Source organism: Amblyomma maculatum, chromosome 2 (genome assembly GCF_055883805.1).
Source record: "Amblyomma maculatum isolate TAMU_Amacu chromosome 2, ASM5588380v1, whole genome shotgun sequence".
Taxonomy (NCBI): domain Eukaryota; kingdom Metazoa; phylum Arthropoda; class Arachnida; order Ixodida; family Ixodidae; genus Amblyomma; species Amblyomma maculatum.
The window spans coordinates 58,993,752-59,016,586 of NC_139345.1; the positions used below are offsets into that span (position 1 = coordinate 58,993,752).

General features: G+C 48.9%; 1 protein-coding gene across 1 annotated transcript in view; it reads right to left on the reverse strand.

Moving 5' to 3' along the window:
• The window catches only part of LOC146198754 (uncharacterized), a 119,981-nt gene extending 97,740 nt beyond the window's left edge, over positions 1-22,241 (reverse strand). Inside the window, exon 1 of the mRNA XM_084594255.1 lies at positions 21,830-22,241. Coding sequence (XP_084450381.1) covers positions 21,830-22,067 — 238 coding nt within the window. The 5' untranslated portion in view covers positions 22,068-22,241. The remainder of the gene's footprint in view (positions 1-21,829) is intronic.
• Positions 22,242-22,835: the final 594 nt, after the last annotated feature.

Sequence of the window (22,835 nt, forward strand, 5' to 3'; positions counted from 1 at the left end):
CTGCGACCTGCTAGCAAAGGACACGCCTGCTGTTAGGCAGCCAGTTCCGGCCAGACTGGAGTAGTTGTACGGTTTCCAGACACTCCCGGAAGCAGACAGCTAGGGAATGAAAGCAGCACAAAAAGACGACGACTCTGTCAGCTGAAAGCATTCATTTCCGAAACTCTTTCCCCGTTTCATTGCCGCCCCATAAACTTAAACCGACGGGAAGCAGAAGTGCTGCCCGACGCCGTGCTACGGACTTCCGGTCATAAATGACCATTGAGGACGGTAATTTTCTTTTGCCATAAGACGACAGATTTTTACCGTTCAAAGCTGCGCTTGGGACGTGAGGCGCCGCTTAAGAGTCCGAATTATAATCTCGAACGCTACCGGGAATCTCTGATGCGCACTTAGCACTCAGTTTCTATCACTGCAGCCGCACCCCAGAAACGCAGCGGCCGAGGCAATATCCTGCATTCAGCAGCAAAGGGCGAGCATATGCGCATATTTGAATAAACGTGTAAGGGATCACTCACTCTGAGGAGTGGATTTAAAGTGAGAGTTTCAAAAAGTTAAAAAAAGGGGGGGGGGGGGGGGGGGGGGGGGGAGGGGGGGCACCTAAGATCTGTCTTCAAGAGTACGACGTGACCGCCTTAATGGCTCTCGTCTATGCCATTGTGGATCCTCGTGGAGCCCTTGTGGAGCCAACTACCCTCTTCCAGAGGCATGCAAGAGCAGCGTCTTTAACGCTGCTCTGTTAGCATAGCCTTCATCTAAGATAAGGAAATCATGTCAAGGTTCATAGGCGGCGCTCCAATATAAATTCCTGGGCGAACCTTTTTGCTCGCACTGGAATTTTGCTTCTGAAAGATAGAAAATGTTGAATGGGTGCTCAAGAGAAATGATTGGAATTTCAACTTCAGGTTTTTTTTTTTTTTTGCGTTTTTCGCGTGCATATCCCATGAGTACAATTGCTCCTGCAAGTGACAAAACGCCAAAACACACGAGTGGGCTGCCAGGGCGCAGACAACACAGAAGAGCGCTGTTGAAAGGGCGCCAGGCATCTGAAGCATTTGTAAAAATCGATGCGCTGTTATTTCAGTGTCACCGAAGTTCAGATTAATGCCCGGCAAAAAAAAAAAAAAAAAAAAAGAGAGACCAAGAACTGCGAAACAGTGTCGCACCCGCAGTCTCAAATAAAATAAAAACAAGCGGGCCTATCAGACACTTTTTTTTTTTTTCCCCGAAATTCCCAGACATATTGATAGAAACTTCCCAGAGCCCGTTTCCTACAGCGCTGGGGCGAAAAATACCCATTTGAGCGGATTGCGCGCTTAAACGATGTGCTGGACTCCCGGCACAAAGATCGCCGTCGCAGTCACAGGCGCGCGGAATACCAGCGCTCCCTTCTTCCCGAAGGCCGAATGAAACCCTGTACACGGGGGCGGACCCACACGGGTAATGGTCCACCAAGGGATCGAAGCGCGTCAGCCGCAGGTCCGCACCCACTTCGATCCCAGGCGGGCAGATCGACACAAGGAAAGGAGGATGGTCCCTAATCCCGCCCACTGGAGCGATTGGGGTGCCACATGTTGCTGCTCCCGACAACGAGAATGCACAGCGGAAACCACTTCCTTCGTACAACGGCAGTCCGCTGCCAGCTGCTGCGCCGTCAGGTCTTGAAGCAAGCGCCTATTTGCAGCGGTGGCTCTCTGGTTATTGCGCTCGAAAGCTGATTCAGAGGACGCGGGTTCGATCCCGGACACTGCTGCCGCGCTTCGATGGGGACGAAAATCAAGGCGCGCCCGTATACTGTGCGATGTCAGTGCACGTTAAAGAGTACCAGCTGGTAGAAATTTCCTGAGCCGGTATGCTCACAGCCGATGGCGCCTTGGAACGTTATTAGCCTCACAAGTTGAAACCAGACTTTGCAGTAAGTGGTTACTTACCTGTGCGGCAAACGATCGAACTATCACACGACAGACGTTATCGCGTATAGTGTCGGATGCCGCCCATTACACTACTATTTCGGCTACAACGTACTTCGACCAAGGCGTGATAGGATGCTGACGATAGCGCACACTGCGCGTCACATACACACAATTTCTTCCTCACTGTGGTTTTCGTGCTGAACAGCTCGAAAAGAAGGCGTGTCGAGACACCGCAGCAGTCACGGCACTCAGACGCATAGCACAGGTTCGGTCTATATTATCTAGGCGCGTATGAATGGAGGCACGCAGATTGCAAGAACGCCTGTGGTGTTCAGAGTAAACACACACAAATTATATTTAACTATTTCATAGGAACAGTCGGCTAAAGCCCACTCTCGCCAGCCTTCTTCACAGAATGACAAACCGCACGAGCTGATGTCGAGAGTACGGTTAACCGCCAACGCCACAGTGAATTCGAACTAAGGAATTCACCCATGACATCGAAGACACCACTTCTCTCCATTCATGATTAAAGCTGCTTCTTCTGCCTTCTTCATTTGTGTCTTACGTGAATTTCCTGGAACGGACAGCAACTGACGCACCAACTCGAAACAAATACAGCTTTCTCACAGAGAGTGAAAAAAATTTAACCCTTAATTGAATACGCAAGCTCATTGACAGCGCCACTGGTATGCTAGTTTCAAAACGAGGCGAAGCCTTCTTATTTCTTTCATTTCGTCTCTGCAGAACTGTGCATGCGCTGATCCTGTGACATGTATCCACTCGCCATTCGCCCATCTACGTGTCCCCGCAGAGTTTAACGAGTCTAGCGATAGCGCTTTCCGCAGCGCGAGGCAGATATCAGCAGAGGAAAATAAGAAAAGCGGATGTCAACATCCTCCCCCCCCCCCCCCCCTCTTTCTCCCCTCCCTCCCTTTGTGTTGTGTAACGCGTTTTACATCGTATATAAGCTAATCGTCCTGACAGTTTATGTAGCGTTGCTTGCTGCACCTGCAAGCTCGTTGCCTCGTAATTTTAAGGCATAAAGCAGTATCTGAACGAGTACCACTTGCTTTGGCAAACAGTGAGCACGGATATAGAGGCCAGAAGGTACTCTGTTATTTACTACAGCCATAGCAGTCGATGTGGCCCAGTAAAGAGAGTCTGTGACGTCAGTAAGCGACAAATAAGGGCTGGTCTGCCCCAGATTAAATAAAAAAATGAGGAAGTTGCCCTGCTTATATACTGATTAGGGACGCACACAGGGTAAACAAGCGAACAGACAATGCCCAATATGTCGCAGAAGGAAAAAAGGTTCACAGCAGAACAAGCCGATGATCGTACACAAGTGGAAAGCTCGAAGTCGGAATGTTAAGCGCGCTAACGACAACCCTTTCCTAAACACCGCAGCAAAGCCTCTCTCTAAAACCGAAGCACAATCGTGCTGGTTGTTTGAACGTCAAGAAACTTCTGCGTCACAAGTTGTTTGAAAAACATTTCATTGCATCATGTCCATAAGGCTATTGTTTTCGACGGCAAACAATGTACTCGCTTTTTCCAAAGAAAATTTAATTCGTCCGCGTCGTTTTTCTTCATTATTATTATCTACCATCGCTAAGCTCAAAGGACCGCCGTCGTTTTAGCATATTCTTCAAGTTCAAACAATGGGGAACAAGATTCGTGGTCCATTCAGAGCTCCTGACAGATGTTTTCGTAGCTGCCGTCGCAACGACGCGGCCTTTTGTTTGGCAACACGTCTGTGCCACAGTTCTGCATACAAACGCCAGCCACCACCCAGACAGGGTGTCGGGCGGAGTGCTAGCGCCAGAGAGCGAGAGGCAGTTTCACGCCGTGACGGCCTCGACGGGGACGCAGCAGCAGCCAACGGAGCGACCGCAGAGCACGGCGTATACGACGTATTCACACGCGTAGACGGACAAAGAGGGGAGCGAAACAAAGGAACGAGTTCAGACCAGCATGCAGAATGGAAACAATGCATCTGCTGTCGTCGCCTTGTTTTTAAAGCCGCAGCAAATGCCCTCTCTTGTATACATGCTCCCAGCTGAGAATCGCGCAACTGTCACGTACGCACCGCACCGTGCGCAACGACACGCCAGTGGAATCGGGTATTCTATACGACACTTACTGCAAAGGAAAAACCGAAAGTAAGCAGAACGTGCGAAAAAAAAAAAAAAGTTTCATATTAGTGTAGGAACAATTAGCAACACTCCGCGGTAAGGAAGTAGACCAAAGTGAAGACAATGTGGCAATGTCATTCTCCGCGATACACCTCCACAAAATGATGTGGCGGGCTTGGTTAGCATCTGACCAGGTGAAAAATCAGTTGGCCTTGGTGAACCTGGCCCAGGACATCCTTGACGCGTAGTAATGCGTTCAATAAAGTTGTTTCCTCCTCCTGCTTGTTGTTGTTTCCTCCTCCTTTTGAATGTGTATCATTATTTACATTATCCTTGCAAAGAAGACATCTCTAGGAAGGGGCAAAGTGCGAAAAGGGTAATGTATTTTGTGAGACGAAGGGGCGGAGAAAGTGAAAGTACATTGACGGTGGAGTCACCGTGGTATACAAAGAGCTGCAGTTTAACATACGTTATGCCGGAAATATCGCTGACCACGCGGTCCATCGAAACAACCCGTCTGTCGTCATGCAGGCATTGCGACAATAACCGCCGAACTATCCCTCCGCCATCCATAAATTATTTCATTTTCCTACCTCTCAGGTGCAGCTGCGGGTCCGTTAAAGCGAAGCCATATGCACCTCTCCCCCTCTCCCTTCACGTGCCCCCACCACTGCCCCCACCACCACCGTCTAGACACGCTCATGTTTGCACTATGCACGCGTCTACGGCAGGTGTCATGCAGACAGGCACGCGGGAAGGCCATCTAGCCTGAAGCACCCCCAAGCGACCGGTGAGAGAGCTCTATCTCCACGGCAACGCGTTGCATGCCTCGCGTTCCGCACGGCAGTGGACGCGCAGACACACACTTCCGGCCAGACGGCAGCGCATCAATGGTGTATGGACGCGCCAGCGACGCCGGCGAAAATAGAGAATCCCCTGTCGTGCGCACCATTTCCTGTAATCACCAACCCCGTCCGACCGCTCCCACGAGGAGACCTGCGCTGTGCGCGAGAAAATGTCGCGCTCTATCGTGTAGCCCTCAACGAACAAGTGCGTTGGCTTCTCATCCGGACCTTATGTATGGCACACGCCACATAGTACACGTTTACACTGCCGGGTAGTGAAATGAAAACAAAGTATGCAAAACAAAATCCAAAAGTTGCATGAGTGAAACCTGAGCTTTACTCCTCCGGCATCCGGAGGCAACACACGCCGGCTTCCTGTGCCCCGAGGGCCAGGATTGGGTTGCGGATGCTTAAATCAACCGCGCTTTTTGTACCTCTTGTTCGCACTTGAACGCGATGCCAGAAACGAAAGCACAGATTATCACGCGGGTCCGTTGACGCGCAACATCAGACGACTTGAAGAGCGTTGAACCATGAATAGGACGCTGCTCCCGCCGTCGACAACGAAGATAAGACCAGGGGAGAGGGAAAGAAATAAGCCGAGGAGGAATGACAGGTCCTGATATCCCGGATCCAAAGGGATTTTGTGAGACAGCGCAGCCGGGCACGGATAAAAAAAAGAAGAAGAAGACATGCGGTCTTGACAGGATGTATCCCCAGCACTTCGCCCTCCAGAACAAACGGGCTTGACGCGACGCAAAAGGACAAGCGGCAGCTTTCCGAACCGTTTGCCCAAGGGATTAGCCGGTGGTGTTAGCACTCCGTCAAAAACCCCGCTCGTCTGAAATTCGAAGTTGGCTGACCGCGGCCTTTGCCTCTCCCGACATATTCGCGAAAGGCGCGGGATGGGAACAAAGCTGTTCCGCCGCTGACATACGTAAGCTGCATAGCACAAAGACAGATATTCTACTGAAAATAATAATAATAAAAATAAGGGCCAGTGTACCACTCAACAGATGCAGTGTCCGTTCGCAAGAGGGCATCTGCTCAGTAGCCAGCTGCTAGAAACTTATGACGCTGGTGTAGTAATGAATTCCTACAGCACAGCCCGATGCTTACACGTTTGCGGAATATGAGCAGTGGAAATAAAAAACAAAAATAGAAAACCGGGAAGGAGAGTTCTTCGTTGTAATGTAATGGTCTTTGGAGGAATTTGGTCGTTTTTTCCCGGAGAATACCGTCCACAGTTTAGTGGCGGAATGTTCATATAAATCATTTCTTTTTTCTGAATTAAACTTGGGCACATAACATGCTGCCGGATTCCGCGCCATTCTCCCGCCGCAAGCATCAGGAGAACTTTGCGCTCGCATGCATGATGCGTTCGCTGCAAGATGCACGCGCCGAAATGCTGACGTTACCACGCATGCCCGATTTCGAGGTTATTTAATGGCGAGTTAAGCGCAACGGACGCGATCATCATCAGGCGCTCGCAGCGCCTCGTGGCAGCTGGAGAGAAGATTAGGTTCGCATATGCAAACATTTTATGGCTCAGTTCGCAAATGAGCAGCTGAAGCTATAGGGTGCATGGGCAGGTTCATGCTCTGGTCACGACTGTCACGAGTGTGCAGCGCCAGTATAGCGAACATCGACGCGGCTTCAGGGTGCACACGCGCCGTATCGGATAGCACTTTCACCCGAACCAACGTTCGCGAATATGCGAACTCAGTAAACATGCCCAACCGATATGGTCACCCCACCTTGTCGGGTATGTGGCGCGTATCCTGAATATATACGCACAAACCGGATCTGTTAATTCGCCCTTCTGTCTCCGAATCACCTACAGCGCCAATTTCCATTACTCTGCGTATCCTATGACAAGGGGAGGTATATAGCTGAGCCGCTGCTCGTGCTGAACTGTGGTGGTCCACGACGTTTAAGCGTAGCATAACCACCACACCGAGCCGAGCTACGGCCTCAACGCACACACTTGAACTAGAGAACCGGACATGAATTACAGAATAAAATTCTTTCATTACACCGCACATATTCCGACCCAAGTGATCTTAATTCAGTGATGTCTACTGCATATCGCCAATAATATGTGCACTTAAGTCGGCTGCACCGTAATTTCATCCAAGGCAGCTTCACATCATCTGGGTGCTCACGTTTGACTCTGGACTAATTGGATTCGTCTAATACAACTCTGCGACCGGCCGCAATGGCTAATTAGTTATGGCGTTTTGTCACTAAGCCTGAGCTAGCGAGATTAGATCCCGGCTGCAAGCGGCCACATTTCGAGAGACAAAATGAAAAAGACGCCCATGTGGTCGGAACACTCTACTAGTAAAGCGTGCATCAGATAAACCACTGACTTGCTCTGGTGCGAAGAAAAAGATCAATTAGAAGTCTTAGCTGCGATGACATAGTACGTCAGGATGCGCAATTGACAAAATTTACACCGCAAGAAAGAAGATCTTGGGAACGCACACGTATCGCCGAGTTGGTGCACTGTCGTCATCGTCTCTCTTGATTTAATATTTGTTGCTGCTGCTTCGCCAGCTCTGAGTGAACGTTTTCCCGCTGTCTTTATTAGCTCTAAGCATGCTTGGTGGGCACACGGCAGTGCATCACATCGAACGCTCTCTATTCAGGTCAGGCATAGGCAGCAACATACACTGCATGCCCATGACCGTTGTGTTCACGCGAACTGAGCGTCGATGATTGACTCGTCATCAATGCACCTGCAGCTAAGCACTCCCGTCGAACCGTGGCGTCTTCAGCTGTCATCCAGCATCGCGTGCCACTTTCACCGACCTTCCCTTGGACGCTCAGGCCAGCCTGATGTTCGAGTGCCCTATATACTTTCATTGAGGCGACCTACCATCTATATAGACCTTTCTGTAGAGCGGAAACGGTTTAGAACAGCCTGGGGAGGAGCTCTCTCTCTCACCCGATGGAAAGTTCTGCAAGGCTTGCAAAATACCCTGGCCAGGCTCGAGGCGAGAAATATTTTCCATTATAGAAAACCGCTCTACTTCCGCCACTTCCTCCTTTCTTTCTGCCTGCAAACGAATATCAAGAATTTCATTCCGCACATATGGGACCATTGCCCTAATAAGGGTATACGAATCACCTCTTCCGACCGTTGTCCACAAATTGAGAACCATTAATTTTGGTACAAAAATATCTAAATGGCCGCCATTCTAAAAATAGTGCAGTGTTCTTGTGCAAGTTATATGTATATCTTCCGAGGTATCATACCTTGAAGACGAACTAGGAGAATGCAAAGCGTTAAATGACGAAGGCTCAATGTCTCCGGTCTTTATAGCCACAATGTTCAAGCATAGCATGCATGTAAGACACCCGCTCAAAAGGACGCCGGAAATTTCTCGCCGAGGTTAAGTGCGCCTGTGCAGTGCAGTCAGAGCTAAATAATGCAGCTATATAGTTCGTAACGGCGCAGTAGGCGTTCTCTTACGTAGGCTAGCACGGCAAACGACGCACAACCGCAATCGATGGTCATTAGGCAGGCTGCGCGGTCATCATCTGCTCAGAGAGAGATAGCCGTCCAATTAAGCTTCGGCCACGAGGCGGAGAACCGCATTTTGTCAATTATCTGCAGCGTTCAGCAAGCTCGGGAAAAAGCGTCACATAACGCAATATTCAGCTCGGCGCTGGCGCAGCTCATGGGAAATTCTGTTCCACACGACCGCACTCAGAAGGCCTTAACAAGTTCCTTTCTGTTTCGGTGCGTGACGTCGATATTAGAAACCACGAGAATGCAAAACAGTTCGGAGCGCATGCCTCTTAAAAAGAAGCAAGGCAAAACGCAGCGGCACATCTGATGAATGGCGCATTTTCGTCTTACACTCTCTCCTTCTGACTGTCTTTTGAACAAGCTGAAGAGGCTTAAATTGGGGCAGCGCAGAACAGAAATTTCCGCGCGGAGGAGGACCAACAAACTCGACGTAAAGCAAGCGCAGCACCACTAGCGACGCTCGCACAAGCCGCACCCGGACAGCATAAAAATAAATGCGGGGGTGGAAGGTGAAAGAAAATACCCGGGCCCTAAAAACGGCAACGAACCCTTCGACAGATGGAACGGCGACGGCGTACCGCCAGAGTTATCGCGTATATAGATCGCCACAACGATGGGACAGCTCGAATAACGTCCACGACCAAGCCCGCGAGAGAGGTCCAATATAAGTGGCCGCGTGTACGCTCAACGGGAAACTCCAACTTCGCTAGAGTAATTACTGTGCAGGCGCTCGCTTCCGAAGTTGCCATTACGCAGGGCAAGAGAAGAGAAACGTTTTCGGAACCGGCCGCACCACCGAAAGGCGAATGAAATTTATCCGACTGTAATGAATAGCGCACACACTCCGTGTACAGTTTCGACGGTATATATAAGAGTGTGAACTTTGGGTTCCACGCACGCACGCTCAGACCGTAAACGAAGCGAGAACCGAGCGACAAATTGGAGTTTAACGAGCGGAAGCCGCAGGCGCTCCCAGACGAGGAAGCAAATACGTAGAAGCATTTGAAGGACTCTGGTAAAAGCGTTCATACCCGGCGGTTTTAACTTCGGGCGGTCGTTCCGCGCTACAGGCGCGTGGCACAGCGAATGGCGTTGGCTGTTAATGACCGGTCGAGCAAGCTTGCACACTGCATTTCTTGTTTTTTTTTTGTTTTTTTTTTTTTTTTTTTTTAATCAACGAGCAGGAAGTTGGCTCTTGCCACACCAAAAGGACGGGTGCGCAGCCTTGGCAAATTACTGTGCTGCTGTCATTTCACTTTAACGTTCCTGGGGACGAAACATCCAGTTGAGGAGGTCAGTCCCAAGTGCTACACCTTTAAAACCCGAGAACGACTGCAGAACGCGCGAAGTGTGAAGCTGAAAGAGACTGGGGAGTGTGCACGTAGTATGCATAGCCTTTTATTGAACAATGCCTTCTAAAAACCGTCTTGTGTGTATTTAAGGACAAATTATAATATTGAGGCTTGCAGAATATATAAAAATAAAATGGCTCGCATGTACCTATACCACAGTCTTTAAACCAATCGTCAAGATAAATATTGGGTACCTGGGGGCAAACTTATTTTGATCACCCAAAAGCGAGGATAAATGAAAAGGCAGAATGCCACTACAGCAACTGTGGGAACGGGTCCGGGGAGACTGCCCTGACCTCCCCTGACAAGTAACGGATAGGCCTTAATGGAAAGGATAGTCGGTATGCAGGCGTGGTTTGCACGTATTGTCGGAAGAGGCTAGGAACAGCGAGTTCCACCTGATTTTCTTGATCGTTGCCTCCTTACAGACCTGCCTGGCCAGGGTAGGAATAGTAAGGCTTTGCCATTCGTGCGGTTCCGCGCGGGCCGGCCACGCTCACCGCGTCCACTCCGTCCATCTCGCGTTCACAATGGTTTAGTTCGAAAAAGATGCTTAAATAAACTAGTCGCCTTTTAACGGCGTGCAAACATCCCTGTTTTCTTGCCTCGCTTGCTCTTCACCTGCCGAGAAGAAAGTGTTCAATAACGGCCTGACCAGGTCCCTAACCAAGAATTGGGCTTAGGGTGAGATACCCGGGCCTAGTCAGATGCCAGAAGCAAAAGTGCACAGTGACTCACAGGGCTTTTAATACATACGTATTTCAATCAATCAATCGCCGGTACAGCAAACATTGGGGCTTTAGACTCGGTGATTACAACCCGCCTCCTCTCCCTTTTTTGCGGCTGCCCGCGACGACCACCATGCGGTTGACTTCAAACGCACTGTCAAGAGGAGTCGTCGCAGAGCCCAGCCACCGTAAACCCCTCGCGAGGAGCTGGGTTTTCCAAAACAAAAAACCTCTGTGTCGGTAGCAATTAGGGAGACACACTCTCTCGCGTGCCAGAGGAACATCGCGTACGATTAAAAAGCATTTTACTTTTCACGGCCTTCCACTATGGAATTCTATGAGTTTGACCAAAGTACAACAGATCCGATGTCTCAGGGAGGCCTCTCTCGTCTCAGACATCCTCACAGTAGTGCGGCGATCGCTGCCGCCTCCCACGGGGTTTACAGACCCAGACGGTGGGTCCCCGCCATGCGTCCCCCACCGTCGACGTTACTGCCGGACACGAAAATTTACGGAAGGCACTCAAGACTACTACTGCGCTGTGAAGGCGAAAGCATATAATTGCTCATGCTGAGTTGTGCTGCGAGGTTCATTAAACAAACGACATAGGTACGAGCCCCCGATCGTTCCCAAGCCTTACAACCGTGACTATAATGTAGCCTAATCGGGAGCGTGCTTGCCCGCAACCCGAGGGTCACTGGTTCGAATCCCGCATGTAACTTAAAGGTTATTCGTAAGTAAAACCAGTCATGTTATAATGTTATAAACGACATGCGCCGGTGCTGAGTTGGTACTGCGTGTCACATTTTAATCACTTTCCTCCCACGCTTGATGTCACGATTACTGTGAGCGGGTGACTCCCACGCGAGGTCATATATGGCTGCGACGTCGCGGAGTTTCAGGACAACGCCGAGTTTCGCTGCGGACGAACTATATAACATAATTTCGCATAAAAAGGGCAGCTGAAATTTGCTCAATACGCCTACAATGGGCAGGGGGCCACAATCATGTACCGGTCAGATCTTCGACAGTAACTAGAAACGATTGCTTACGGTGTCAATAAGCGTATGCATCAGCGCGCAGTAGAAACGCTGCCTCTATGCACATACGCCTCTCATCAGCAAGAAATGCGCCTATGCAGAGAGCGATATGAACAGTTAGTTCTTCGAGTCAGGCTCAAGCTCAGCAGAAGGAGTAACGTACGCGCAAGCAGAGCGAAAAAAACACGGAACACATACGAGACAAGGAAGAAAAGAAGGAAACGACGCCATTGCGTCCATCGGAAACGGAGACGCCTCCTTTTCCGCCGGGTGCGCGTGCAACGCATGCAGATATGCAGGCCACTGGAGCACGCATCGCAGACACAATAGCGAGCGCGTATGTTCCTGCAACTTGCTGTCGATGGCAATGGCACCCTCTGCTTAGCGCTAGCCGAGCGATGCTTAGAGGCTCGCTCGCCCATCACGGATTCAGCACCCTCAAAGCCAGGAAGGAGTTGTTAAACACGTTAGCCGTTTAAAATTTCAAACGAATCGCAATTCACAGTTTATTTTCGCGGGCGACAACCCTTCTCCGGGAAAAGTAGAGGTGTCGTAAACGTGCCAATTATGGTCTCTAGCGCAGGCGTAGGCGTGCGCAGTAGAAAAAACAAGGGGGGGGGGGGGGGGGGGGAAGGGTCTATTTTTTTCGTGTCGTAACTTCGGCGCTTTATTATGCACAGACCAGCGCACGCCTATCGGCGCAGCGAGAGGCAAAAAAGTTAGGTGGAATAGAAAAGGTTGAGCGCGCGCGTGCTTGCAGCTATCAGCTGTCCCATCTTCGATGCAAGGACAATGCACGCGTGTACTCTCGCTGCTGTCATTGTTGACGAAGACTCCTCTGACCCACTTCGCTCACGACTTCATTGGAGGTCGGTCGATACGCAACTGAGGAATGCATAGCATGACTGTAGGCTGTAGGGGACGAGGACACAAGACAGAAATTGACAGCACGAGCAATAACTTCCAAAAAATTTTATTTCTCCCATGCAGCAGCAGCATATTTATATGGCAGAAGTGACGCCATCATTTCTGCTAACCGGAGCTCTTCAATACTACCAGTTGCGAAACTTCCCATAGGACCCATGTGTCAGAAAACAGCGGTTTTGATTGGTCAAAGTACGGGTTTATACGAATAGTGGCGGCGCCCGCGGCCGTTAAAGGAAACTGCGTCTAAGTGGCAAACTTTCCGATTGTTGATAAATGCGCAACCATGTGGAAAAGAAATTGGTTGAAGACATGCAGTAGCAAAAATTCTTAGAGATAACAGCTGCAGAGTTAATTAAGATGCAAAAAAAAAAAAAAGAAAGAAAGAAAAAAGTGATTTCCAAAAGGCAATGACGGCAAAAGCAGAAAGCTTCTATTAACCGCTTCTAGATGGCGCGACAACTCATAGGCAACCGAAAAATGTATACAAAAACTATAGTCCCTTCCTGAAGCGGAGTTTGCCACGGCATACCCGCACGTGTGCCCGTGGTGTGGGGGGGAAAACCCACGATGTATCACATAGCATCGGCGTGCCAAAAGATTGACGTGGTACAAGTCACAAAACCTTAGTGCGGAGCAATGGGATGCAATGCTGGCCAGCGACCTCTCTGAAGACCAGGTCTGATACAGCGTGATCTACGGGCGGCGGAAGCAAGTGGAGCCCTGAAATAGGGACATCAACCAGCGCTGAAGGCTCCACAAAAAGGAGCAACCGCGAAGAATACCCTCATCAAATAAAGTTATTCAATCAATCCCAACTGGTGTGATGCAAAAGTTCTGGTGCTAACAGCATCGGTGCCTGCTAAACGAAAATTTTTATCACACATAAATACAGACAAAATGCTAACGCGTATCTCGTGCATTTCTAAGGCACCGATAATGTGCTGCGCGTGAGAGAAGAAAAAAAAAAAGTTCGAAGTTAGCGCTCGTGTTCTTCGTTTCTATCCCGTGTCCTCGTCCTCTGCTGCGCTAGTCTCACTATGATCATGCACAAACAAGCCCAAAATGGAACGCTGTTGAACTAGCAGAAAACTGAAGGCAGATTAAGTTCTTGTTCCGAAATTCTGACCGCACAGCTAAAACATGATTTCAAAGCTCTGCGTAAAAATGATGAAACTCAAACGGACAGAAACGTGTACAAAAGCACATACTTATTACCACGTAAAAAGTTTGATGAAGAGAACAGTGTACGTTTTCACGCACTGCCTTGCCCGCACAGAGTCTACTTGTGCCAGTTCTTGCGGCTACATATAAAATCCAGTTTAACGTTTTCAACGCTGCTATTAATTCCGGTTGAATTTTCTGTACGATCTGTGGCCGTGTGAACTAGGAATAGCAACAAAAAGCTTTTAATGCAATTCCCAACGTCGCACGTCAATTAGCGGCGTGTGGGTGAAATTGTGTAGCGGAGTTCTGAAGAAAGTGGGACAACGACGACTCCTCGGCTCCAGTCAGGATAACATGAAAAAATATTAATTGTGAATGAAGTGCCGTCCGTATGCTCTCCTTGAACATGTATAGGGTGATGTACAAAAGTTTGCGAGATGTGGACTCATGGGAAAAAAAAATCGCAGAGGCACTTAAACTGCTCACGCGTAGGAATGCGAAAGCTGCGAGTGAAATGTTTCCGGGTAAGGTTTTTGACATATGTCATAGTTTTTCTGCTGGTACTGCAATCGATTAGTGCTACTGCGTATTCGGTGTAGACTGCCGTGCTTCACACGGCACCTGGGAGGCGTATTCGCCGTAACTTCGGTTCGAAGGCATACAATTGGAGATACATATATGTCGATGGTCCGAATCTCTGGTGCGACTTAACCGCCAGATCAACAAGTAGATGTATGCTATATGCAGCGAGAAGTGACATGACATAAGCCGGAACGCTGCATGACAAACAGTTGCATCAAAATTTTGAAACAAGTATCGGGAAAACTGGAGCCACATGGAGGTCCGCCAGTGCTGAGTATATAGACGAGACATGTACACGGCCGTTTGAATGGAATCGTATATTTGTCTGTGTCACGAGATGACGTCGTAGCTTGTGCGTCATAAGGAGGCGTCGTGTATCTTTCAGACCATCTGCGAGTACACTACAGACGCCGCCAACTTTTCTCACATACGTAATGAGACTAGTAAGGTTTTCGCCTTACAAAACTTATTTCTGTGTGTGAAGGTAAGGGCCCTCAACCAGACCTCAGAGCAACCTCATAACTCTACAGGGGCAATAAACTTTTAACCCCCACCCATCACTAATCAGCTATTTTCTTCTGTAAACACTTTCTTTTTCTTCACCGTTTTCAAACGACCGCGCAATTTTTTTTTTTCCGGGATCCTCCACGCGCATTTTTTTTTTATATAGCGTGTTGCTTACTGCCACAGGGCATTAGGAAATATGTAAAAACAGGTCACGACATTTCATACTCGTAGGCGGCGCGTGCTTTCATCCCAGTGGTGAAACTACCACGTTAAAGTGTCCTATATAACCACTGGAACCAACTCAGTGAAGCTGAAGGCAGCGTGGCGTGGTCTACAATGTTTTTCTTATTGCTCTTAGCTGATTCGGTAAGGCTACTTAAGAACCTTTCCAGTTACTGCATGCCCCACCACGGTGTTGCAGTGGTTAGGGCGCTCTACTACTATGCCCAGGGAGGCGGAATTAGATCCCAGAAGCGACGGCCGCCTTGAGAAGAAGGCGGAAGGCAAGGCGCCCGTGTGCTGTGCGATGTCGGTGCACGTTAAAGAACCGCAGGTGGTCAAAATTTCCGGAACCTTCCGGAGCCAACCAGTTACTGCAGTTTCGGGCAAAAATAAAGATCAATTTGAAATTTGAAGATCAAATTGAAAAATTCAGGGCGAACAGTTCGATACAGAGGAAGTGCGATAGTTTGCCCCTTTTCTACTCCGCTCACTAAGTAAAAAAAAAAAAACAAAAACGACTTCTATTATATCTTTCATACCCGAGCCTTTTGTCTCTGACACCTTTCCCCTACAAGGTGAGAGAGAACATTCCCCTCATCCCGTTTTGTCATCTGACAACCGTGACAGCTACCCCCCTTCATAACACCCAAAATGCTTTTGCATTAACAAAATTCCGCTTACGTAGCTTTATTCTTTTTTCTTTTTTTTACACTAAAGTAAAGGGTTCGAAATTTAATATTAGCCCGCTGCTACTGAGCGCACCTGATAGGACTTCAGAAACCAAATCCGCTCATTTCACATATTCCGTGCCCAGTGTAAAGGGAAAGCCCTGTCAAAGAAGGCGTGCCCAACTGCGATAGTGTTTACTTTTCTCTCCCTATTTCAAAGCGAGCCGTGGTGCGCTCAAGCATAGCACTACTGCAGAGTGGCAGATTTTGAATTACGTGCGCATGTTTTTGCTGAAGGTAAGAAAACCTACGCATACGGCACCTTTCTACAGACATTCCAGCAGGCTGTAATTGAAGGTGATCTGCAACTTTCATACTGAGCTTCCTTCCCGAAGCTGATATTTATAGTTAGTCTGAACTAATTTGCCAACTTTACAGAAAGAAAACCAAACACTGCAGACAAAGCCACACAACCCACAACAGCTTTGAGTTCGTTTCACTCCTATGAAACAGTCAGTTTTCTTTAATTTAGTTACAGTTTAGCTGGGACACCCGAAATATTACATGCACGTTGGTCTTCAATATAAGCACGAGAGTAGGTTTGGAGTAGGATGGGAAAACTGGTAGCTTTAAACCGCAGCAGAAAATAATATGCCGCCGTTCAGCTTTACAGCCCAGCTGTACATCCGCTCTTTCTGGCGTCCTCTGACCCTTACCCAACCTGGCGCAACATTTATATGCACCTGCACCGGCAAAGGTAAGTGAGGGCAGTTTGTTGAGCAATGCGTGTACATGCACGCATGTGCGTTATGTATGTGTGACCCGCCGTCTCGCATGGTTTTACTCCAGATAACCACCATTGCAGAGGAACTGCAGCTGTTTTGCACGCGGATACAAGGCGCAACTTCTATACGACATAATAATTTAGTTATTTCACACACAGCCCAGGAGGGAGCCCTTAACCTTGGGGTTTTTTGTTTTATCTCTCTCTCTCTCTCTCTCTCTCTCTCTCTCTCTCTCTCTCTCTCTCTCTCTCTCTCTCTCTCACTCACTCACTATGCCTCCACACCCGGTATCTCATACGGCAGAGCCACCGCAGCATACAAAAAAAAAAAAATCATCCTGCGAATGCAAAACAAAGGAACATCTCCAGGTGGTCTAAATTACTCCGGAGACCCCCCCACTACGGCGCCTCTTTCTTTCTCCCACGTTCCCCCCGTTCTTACGGCGCGTTCAGCCCCGCCGGGGTGGTGCAGTGGTAAGACGCCCGACTACTGTGCCGGAGTACCCGGGTTCGAACCCGACCGAGTCGGCCGCCATCAAAACGCGGAAGAGAAGCGGCAAACGCTCGCCTTTCGCAAAGGTACATGCTACGCACCGCAAGCATATTGCCAGGGGGAGCTCGGAGCGAAAGACGTTGAAGTGGCGCTCGGAGCAAAATACGAAGTGAGCCGGCTCCGCACTTGCAGGAGATACCTAGAATTTGGATCGTGGAATTTCGCCTGTACCGGCTTAGTTAAGCTAGCCCCGGTCACCAACATCGTGACAATATATTCCGCGGCTTCGGGGAACTCTTTACCAAGACTGCTGTGAGCGCTTAGTAGTCAGAACTGTGCGATGAGAGATTTGAGACCTTTAATAGAAGTATGAGATGAAGCAATAAAGTGTCTTTGATCCGGCAGAGCGCGGTAAATGATGACTAGGCGTTCGGGTGAGTGCGAGGGCCTCCTAAATCCGATGCCACGACTCCGATTCCGTTTTCCTCGGAAAAACTCCGTCATTTATATACAGCGATTGTTTCTGTAAAAGGAAAGAAAGTATAACCGGACTTTTGGGGGCTTGGTTCGTGGCATGGTAACCCCTATACACGCAGTCCAGCGGGGAAATACCTTTTTTTGTTGTTTTCCGTAGCGCACCTTTCGACTTGCGGCTGTGTCCGACACAGTGAGAATGTGCAAGCACTGCAGATATTCGCATTTATCTTGTGTACCCGTCGTCGCCCATCAAGGTCTCATCCCTGGGGGCAACGTTAAAGGTTAAGCAAACATAACTCAAGCCAACCTATGTGCCCTTTTCTGCAATAAAAAAAAAACTATATTTCTCTCTTAGTAGATGGCAACACGCGCCCTTGTACAAGATTAAGCTAACTGTGGAAAATTATGGTGAAAAAAAAATTCACAAAATATAATCAACAGTAGAATGTATAAGACCAGCATGAACAAGACCACTGTCAGTACAGTACTGTTTAAGTATCTGGTGACGTTTTTCATCCTCATCACTCTCGTTCCCGTCTCTCTACTTTCCAAATATCTTCCCTTTCGCCAAATGCGGGGTAGCCAACCTGACACTCCTATGGCTATCCTCGCATCTCTTATTCCTCAGTAACCTTAAGAGGCTCGAATCGCATTGACCGGAGGCTTTCTTTCTTTTTTTTTTTTACACAAACATGACGGCTACGCAGCAAAGGCCTCCCTAATGCTGAGGCTCAGATGCGTGACGATGCATAAGCTGCTGATTTCCACCGCAGCGGCTCTGAAGTGAGCAGAATTTGCAAATACGCCCCTGAGGTAAACTCGCAAACAAACGACACGCATCTTTGAACGCGGCTATACCTATAGACGTGCAAAGCTGAACGAAAAGAACATTGTAAACAAAATTGTTTCCTTAAAAACGGAGGCTTTAACAGCAGCCGAGAACGACGACAGCTTTCGAATCAGCCTCTTCGCGATTATCAGTCCCCCCCCCCCCCCTTTCCTCCCTCCCCCAACACCCTTTGACCCAAAGCTGAGATCAATACTTCCGAGACAGGCGCCCCGCAATTTAAAAGCCGTATATTATCGAACGTACACGCATGAACGCGGCGCTCACCAGCAGATATTTTCACCACCTCGCGAAAAATCACAGCCGGTTGAATAGCATGCTTCGTGGAAACAGGTATATCTGGCTAGAGAGACTCTACTGGGGAGGAAAAAAAAGAATACAGCTTCCTTATGACTTATCATTATGCAGAGCTCACTCCAGAAAGCCTACACGTACCAAACCCTTATGAACAAAGCAGCTATTTGGACTTTCCTGCCTTTGGGGTCGAATCCCGCTCGCGGCAACCGCTTTTCGACGAAGGCGAAACGGCGCCCGTGTGCTGTGCGATGTCAGTGCACGTTAAAGACCGATGATCGAAGCAACCAGAGCCCTCTACTACAGCGTCCATAGCCTGAGTCGCTATGGAACGTTAAACACCTAAACCAAACCAAACTAAGCCAAACCTTTGTGATACTTTTTTTTTCTCGATAGGTACGAGCTCTCTAGCTCGCTTGGTGCATTCTGTGGGGCGAAGTGCTTGGGAAACTTGACCTTTTATACTTCACTTGCTGCAGGCCAAAATCGCGTTAACCACGGGTACTCTTTGGTCAAGCCACCTTTGCGTCATTAAAATCGAATTATCATCATAATCACCATCGCCATCTGTGATATCGGTTCTTCACAAACAGTGACGTACAAAGTTTTCGGTTTCTGCTTTTCGTCTTGTCGAAAGCCGACTAAACGTTTTCTACGGCGGCATCAGCGGATAACACGCACTCTCTCGGGCGTGTCCGCCCTTGTGCGAATAAAGGTATCAGGTTGGAAAGAAAGTGGGTATACGACGAATTCCTTCCTTTAGGGACACGCAATAGCATGCCATGACTCGATTTTATGTGTTTCCAATCATTTCAGTTCATTTTGGTGAATCGCGACTTCATATTCCAAAGCGCATGCGGTTTGCAGTCCCATTCCCAGCGTATCCTTTCGATGTTTCTCTCCGTGTCTAGAGCTCATCTCCTGTCCGAATGAGCGTTCGGGATGCCACTTCAAGACAGGCAGCTGAATAATAATAATAATAATAATTCGTTCACAGGAAGGGAAAGGCGCAGTATCTGTCACACGAGTTTGTGGACACCTGAACCGCGTCGTAAAGGAAGGGAGGAAGGTGGGAGTTAAAGGGGAAAGAGTGAAAGAAGAGCCATAGTGGAGGGCTACGGAGTAATTTCGACCACCTGGGGATCTTTAACGTGCGTTGACATCACACAGCACACGGACGCCTCTTCGTTTCGCCTCCACCGAAACGGGTATTCCGGACAGTAGTCGGGCGTATTACCACTGCACCACCAAGGCGGGGCAGCTGCCCGCCTTTCGTTTCCGCCCAACCCTTTCTGCCTCGCAGTCCCGTTTACCGACCTGGAGCATATTCTTCAAGAAAATTTCTGTTGAGCGCGACAACATTCTGTTGCACCCACTGCGCGTTTTGGCCATTATTATTTGCAACCTCTAGGAAATAGCATTGCCGTTTCGTTTTGCACCTATAGTTCTGCTCACAAAGGTGCCACTCGGTATTCATTTTAACGCAGTTCGCCGAGTTTTTTGCGAGGCGTTTGCCGCGCGGACAGGTAAATATGGATTTCTAGGCAAAATAAAATTTCAGTTTTCTTTTTTTTTTTTGGGGGGCCACGTGCAGCAGAATTTTGAAAAATCTCTCCACATGTTCTGCCCCGCCGGGGTGGTGCAGTGGTAAGACGCCCGACCACTGTGCCGGAGTTCCCGGGATCGAATCCCGGCCTCGGCGGCTGCGTTTCGATGGAGGCGAAACGAAGTGGCGTCCGTGTGCTGTGCGATGTCAGCGCACGTTAAAGATCCCCAGGTGGTCGAAATTACTCTGTAGCCCTCCACTACGGCCCCCCTTCTCTCTATCCACTTTCACTGCCACCTTCATCCCTTCCCTTACGGCGCGGTTCAGGTGTCTACAGAGCAAGTGTGACAGATACTGCGCCTTTCCCTTCCTATGAACCAACCAACCAACCACATGTTCTATCGCGTCAAGTAGTCAACGAAAACGCAATCAAAAAGACGCTACTTCGTGAATTTCTTGCGTTTAAATCTTCTTGATATGTTTGTTTATTTGTTTGTTTGTTTGTGGGGTTTAACGTCCCAAAGCAACTCAGGCTATGAGAGACGCCGTAGTGGAGGACTCCGGAAATTTCGACCACCTGGGGTTCTTTAACGTGCGCTGACATCGCACAGCACACGGACGCCTTGCTTTTCGCCTCCACCGAAAAGCATTAATTCGACAGCACATTAGACGATTTTATCACTGCAAAAATGGCTTGAGAACGTTTTTTTTTTCTTTTTTTTTTTCGACTTCAAGACCGAAAAGGACCCAGATATCACCGCTGGGAAGTGAAAAAGAGATGTAGCCCGGCCTCATGGATTTTCTTCAAAAGACTAAGTACAATGACGTCACCCACCGTGTGAAAACAGGTGGTTGCAGCTGCACCTGCATGTCGCTTTCTTTCAACCTATTCTAAGTAATAAGATTTTCTGTTTTCAGTGAATTAATTAAGCTACCATCTTAGTTATTAAAATGTGGCGAACGTTCGATAAACGCCACCGTCAATTTCTCCTGAGAGCATTTTTAAGTACAGGCATCTACGGTGCGATCACGCTCACGTTGTCAAAATTAACGTTGTATGCCTAACTCATCGAGGGCCGAGGTTTTAGCACGTCGTCGAAAGTTTACAACGGCGAAACAATCGTCGCCAGACAAACCGCTCGCTCGCCACGAGTGGTCAAGCATCCACGCCGCGCGTGCAGCAGACGCCACGAAAACGGCGCGATCGCACGCAATTCACGAGCGCGAGATTTCCCCTCCCAAACGCCGGCAGCAGGCACCGCCCTCCTCGCAGCTTGCTGGCGCCGTGCGCACAATCTGCCGCTCGCCGCTCGAGCGTTTTAGGCGCCGCACGGCGTCTAATCTGCACAAGACACCTAGTAAACAACGCCAAAGTTTAAACGGACGGATAACGACAACGAGCAGTGGGCAATAGCTCCGTGACCAAAGCAGTGTCGGGGAATCTACTGACTAATGTTTCTGTCCGAGCATCAAGCATATGAATACGGCACTGATGCTTAACAGGCGCCGCGCTCGCCACGACAATGTTCCCGAATCGCACTACATGTTTCGATGGAGACTAAAATGTGCGCGCCAAAAGAACACCCATGACCACAGCTACGGCAAGCTTAGAGCTCCAAACAAACTCCCTGAATTCCGGACACTAACTGAACGCATAAAAAAAAAAAAAAAACACGCCCATTGCTGGGTACACTTGTGCTCGGGCACATTATATGGAAAAAGCAACACGTTTTAAAGAGGGAGCGCTGTGAGCGCGTCTCTCACCTCTGAACGGCGTGTAACGGCGCATCTTGGGCGGAAAGTCAAAGTTTCTGATGAGGGGAAAGCCACGCTCGGAGAGTTTCAGTTCCGAGTCGACCGACGTGTTTCTAGGGCAGCCCGGAACGGGGCACAGAGTCTGGCAAGCACTCTTGTCGAAACCCTTCTCGTAAGTCTGTGTGAGGGCCTCGCCGTTGCCGGAGCCGAGAACGGCCCAGAGGAAGATCACTACGACGAAAAACATGACGGCACTGGGAGCGGCACGTCCAAAGCACGCGAGGGTTACAACTACGGAGGTCTTCGAACCACGGGTTCGCGCGCGGGGTCCCGCTTTCACGCCCAAAATTGCAGACGACCGAACGAGCAACGCTGGCGAGCGAACGCGCCGCGCGCCTCCTGTCGCGTACGAAATGAACAACACAAAGCGAGCTACCGGCGAAAGAGGCGCAGACGAAACCGAAAGCGAAACGGATGTGATAGCTGTTGAGCAGCGCACTCAGTGTCGTTTGCAAACACATTTATCTTGAATGTAAGTAAAAACTCACTCGTGAATTACATTTTTGAGCTCGTTTATTAAAACGTTTACAGGATGGTTACAACAAACACTCGATATAAAAGCAAACGTGAGAAGCGCCGCATCAATTTCCTTTCTGGCGCCACATTTGAACTCAATTTAGACCACAGACTGATTTCCTGTTTTCAAACCTGAAAGAAAGAAAAAATTACAATCGGTTAGATGCAAAAGAACACGTAGTACACCTTAATAGGCTACTGTACTTCAGGATAATTTCGAAATTAGCCCGATGCAGCCAACAGGAAACGTACGTCCCATTTGCGACCTATCATTCTAGAAATAGCATGCAATGTGACAGATACTGCATTTCTTTTCCTATAAACAAATTTACAATTTATGCTGACATGAGCATCTGCATGCAAGTTACATGACAACAGTGACGCCATCGTTCCTGTGTATATATTTGTCTGCAATGTAGGCCGTCATTGCACCCGCCAC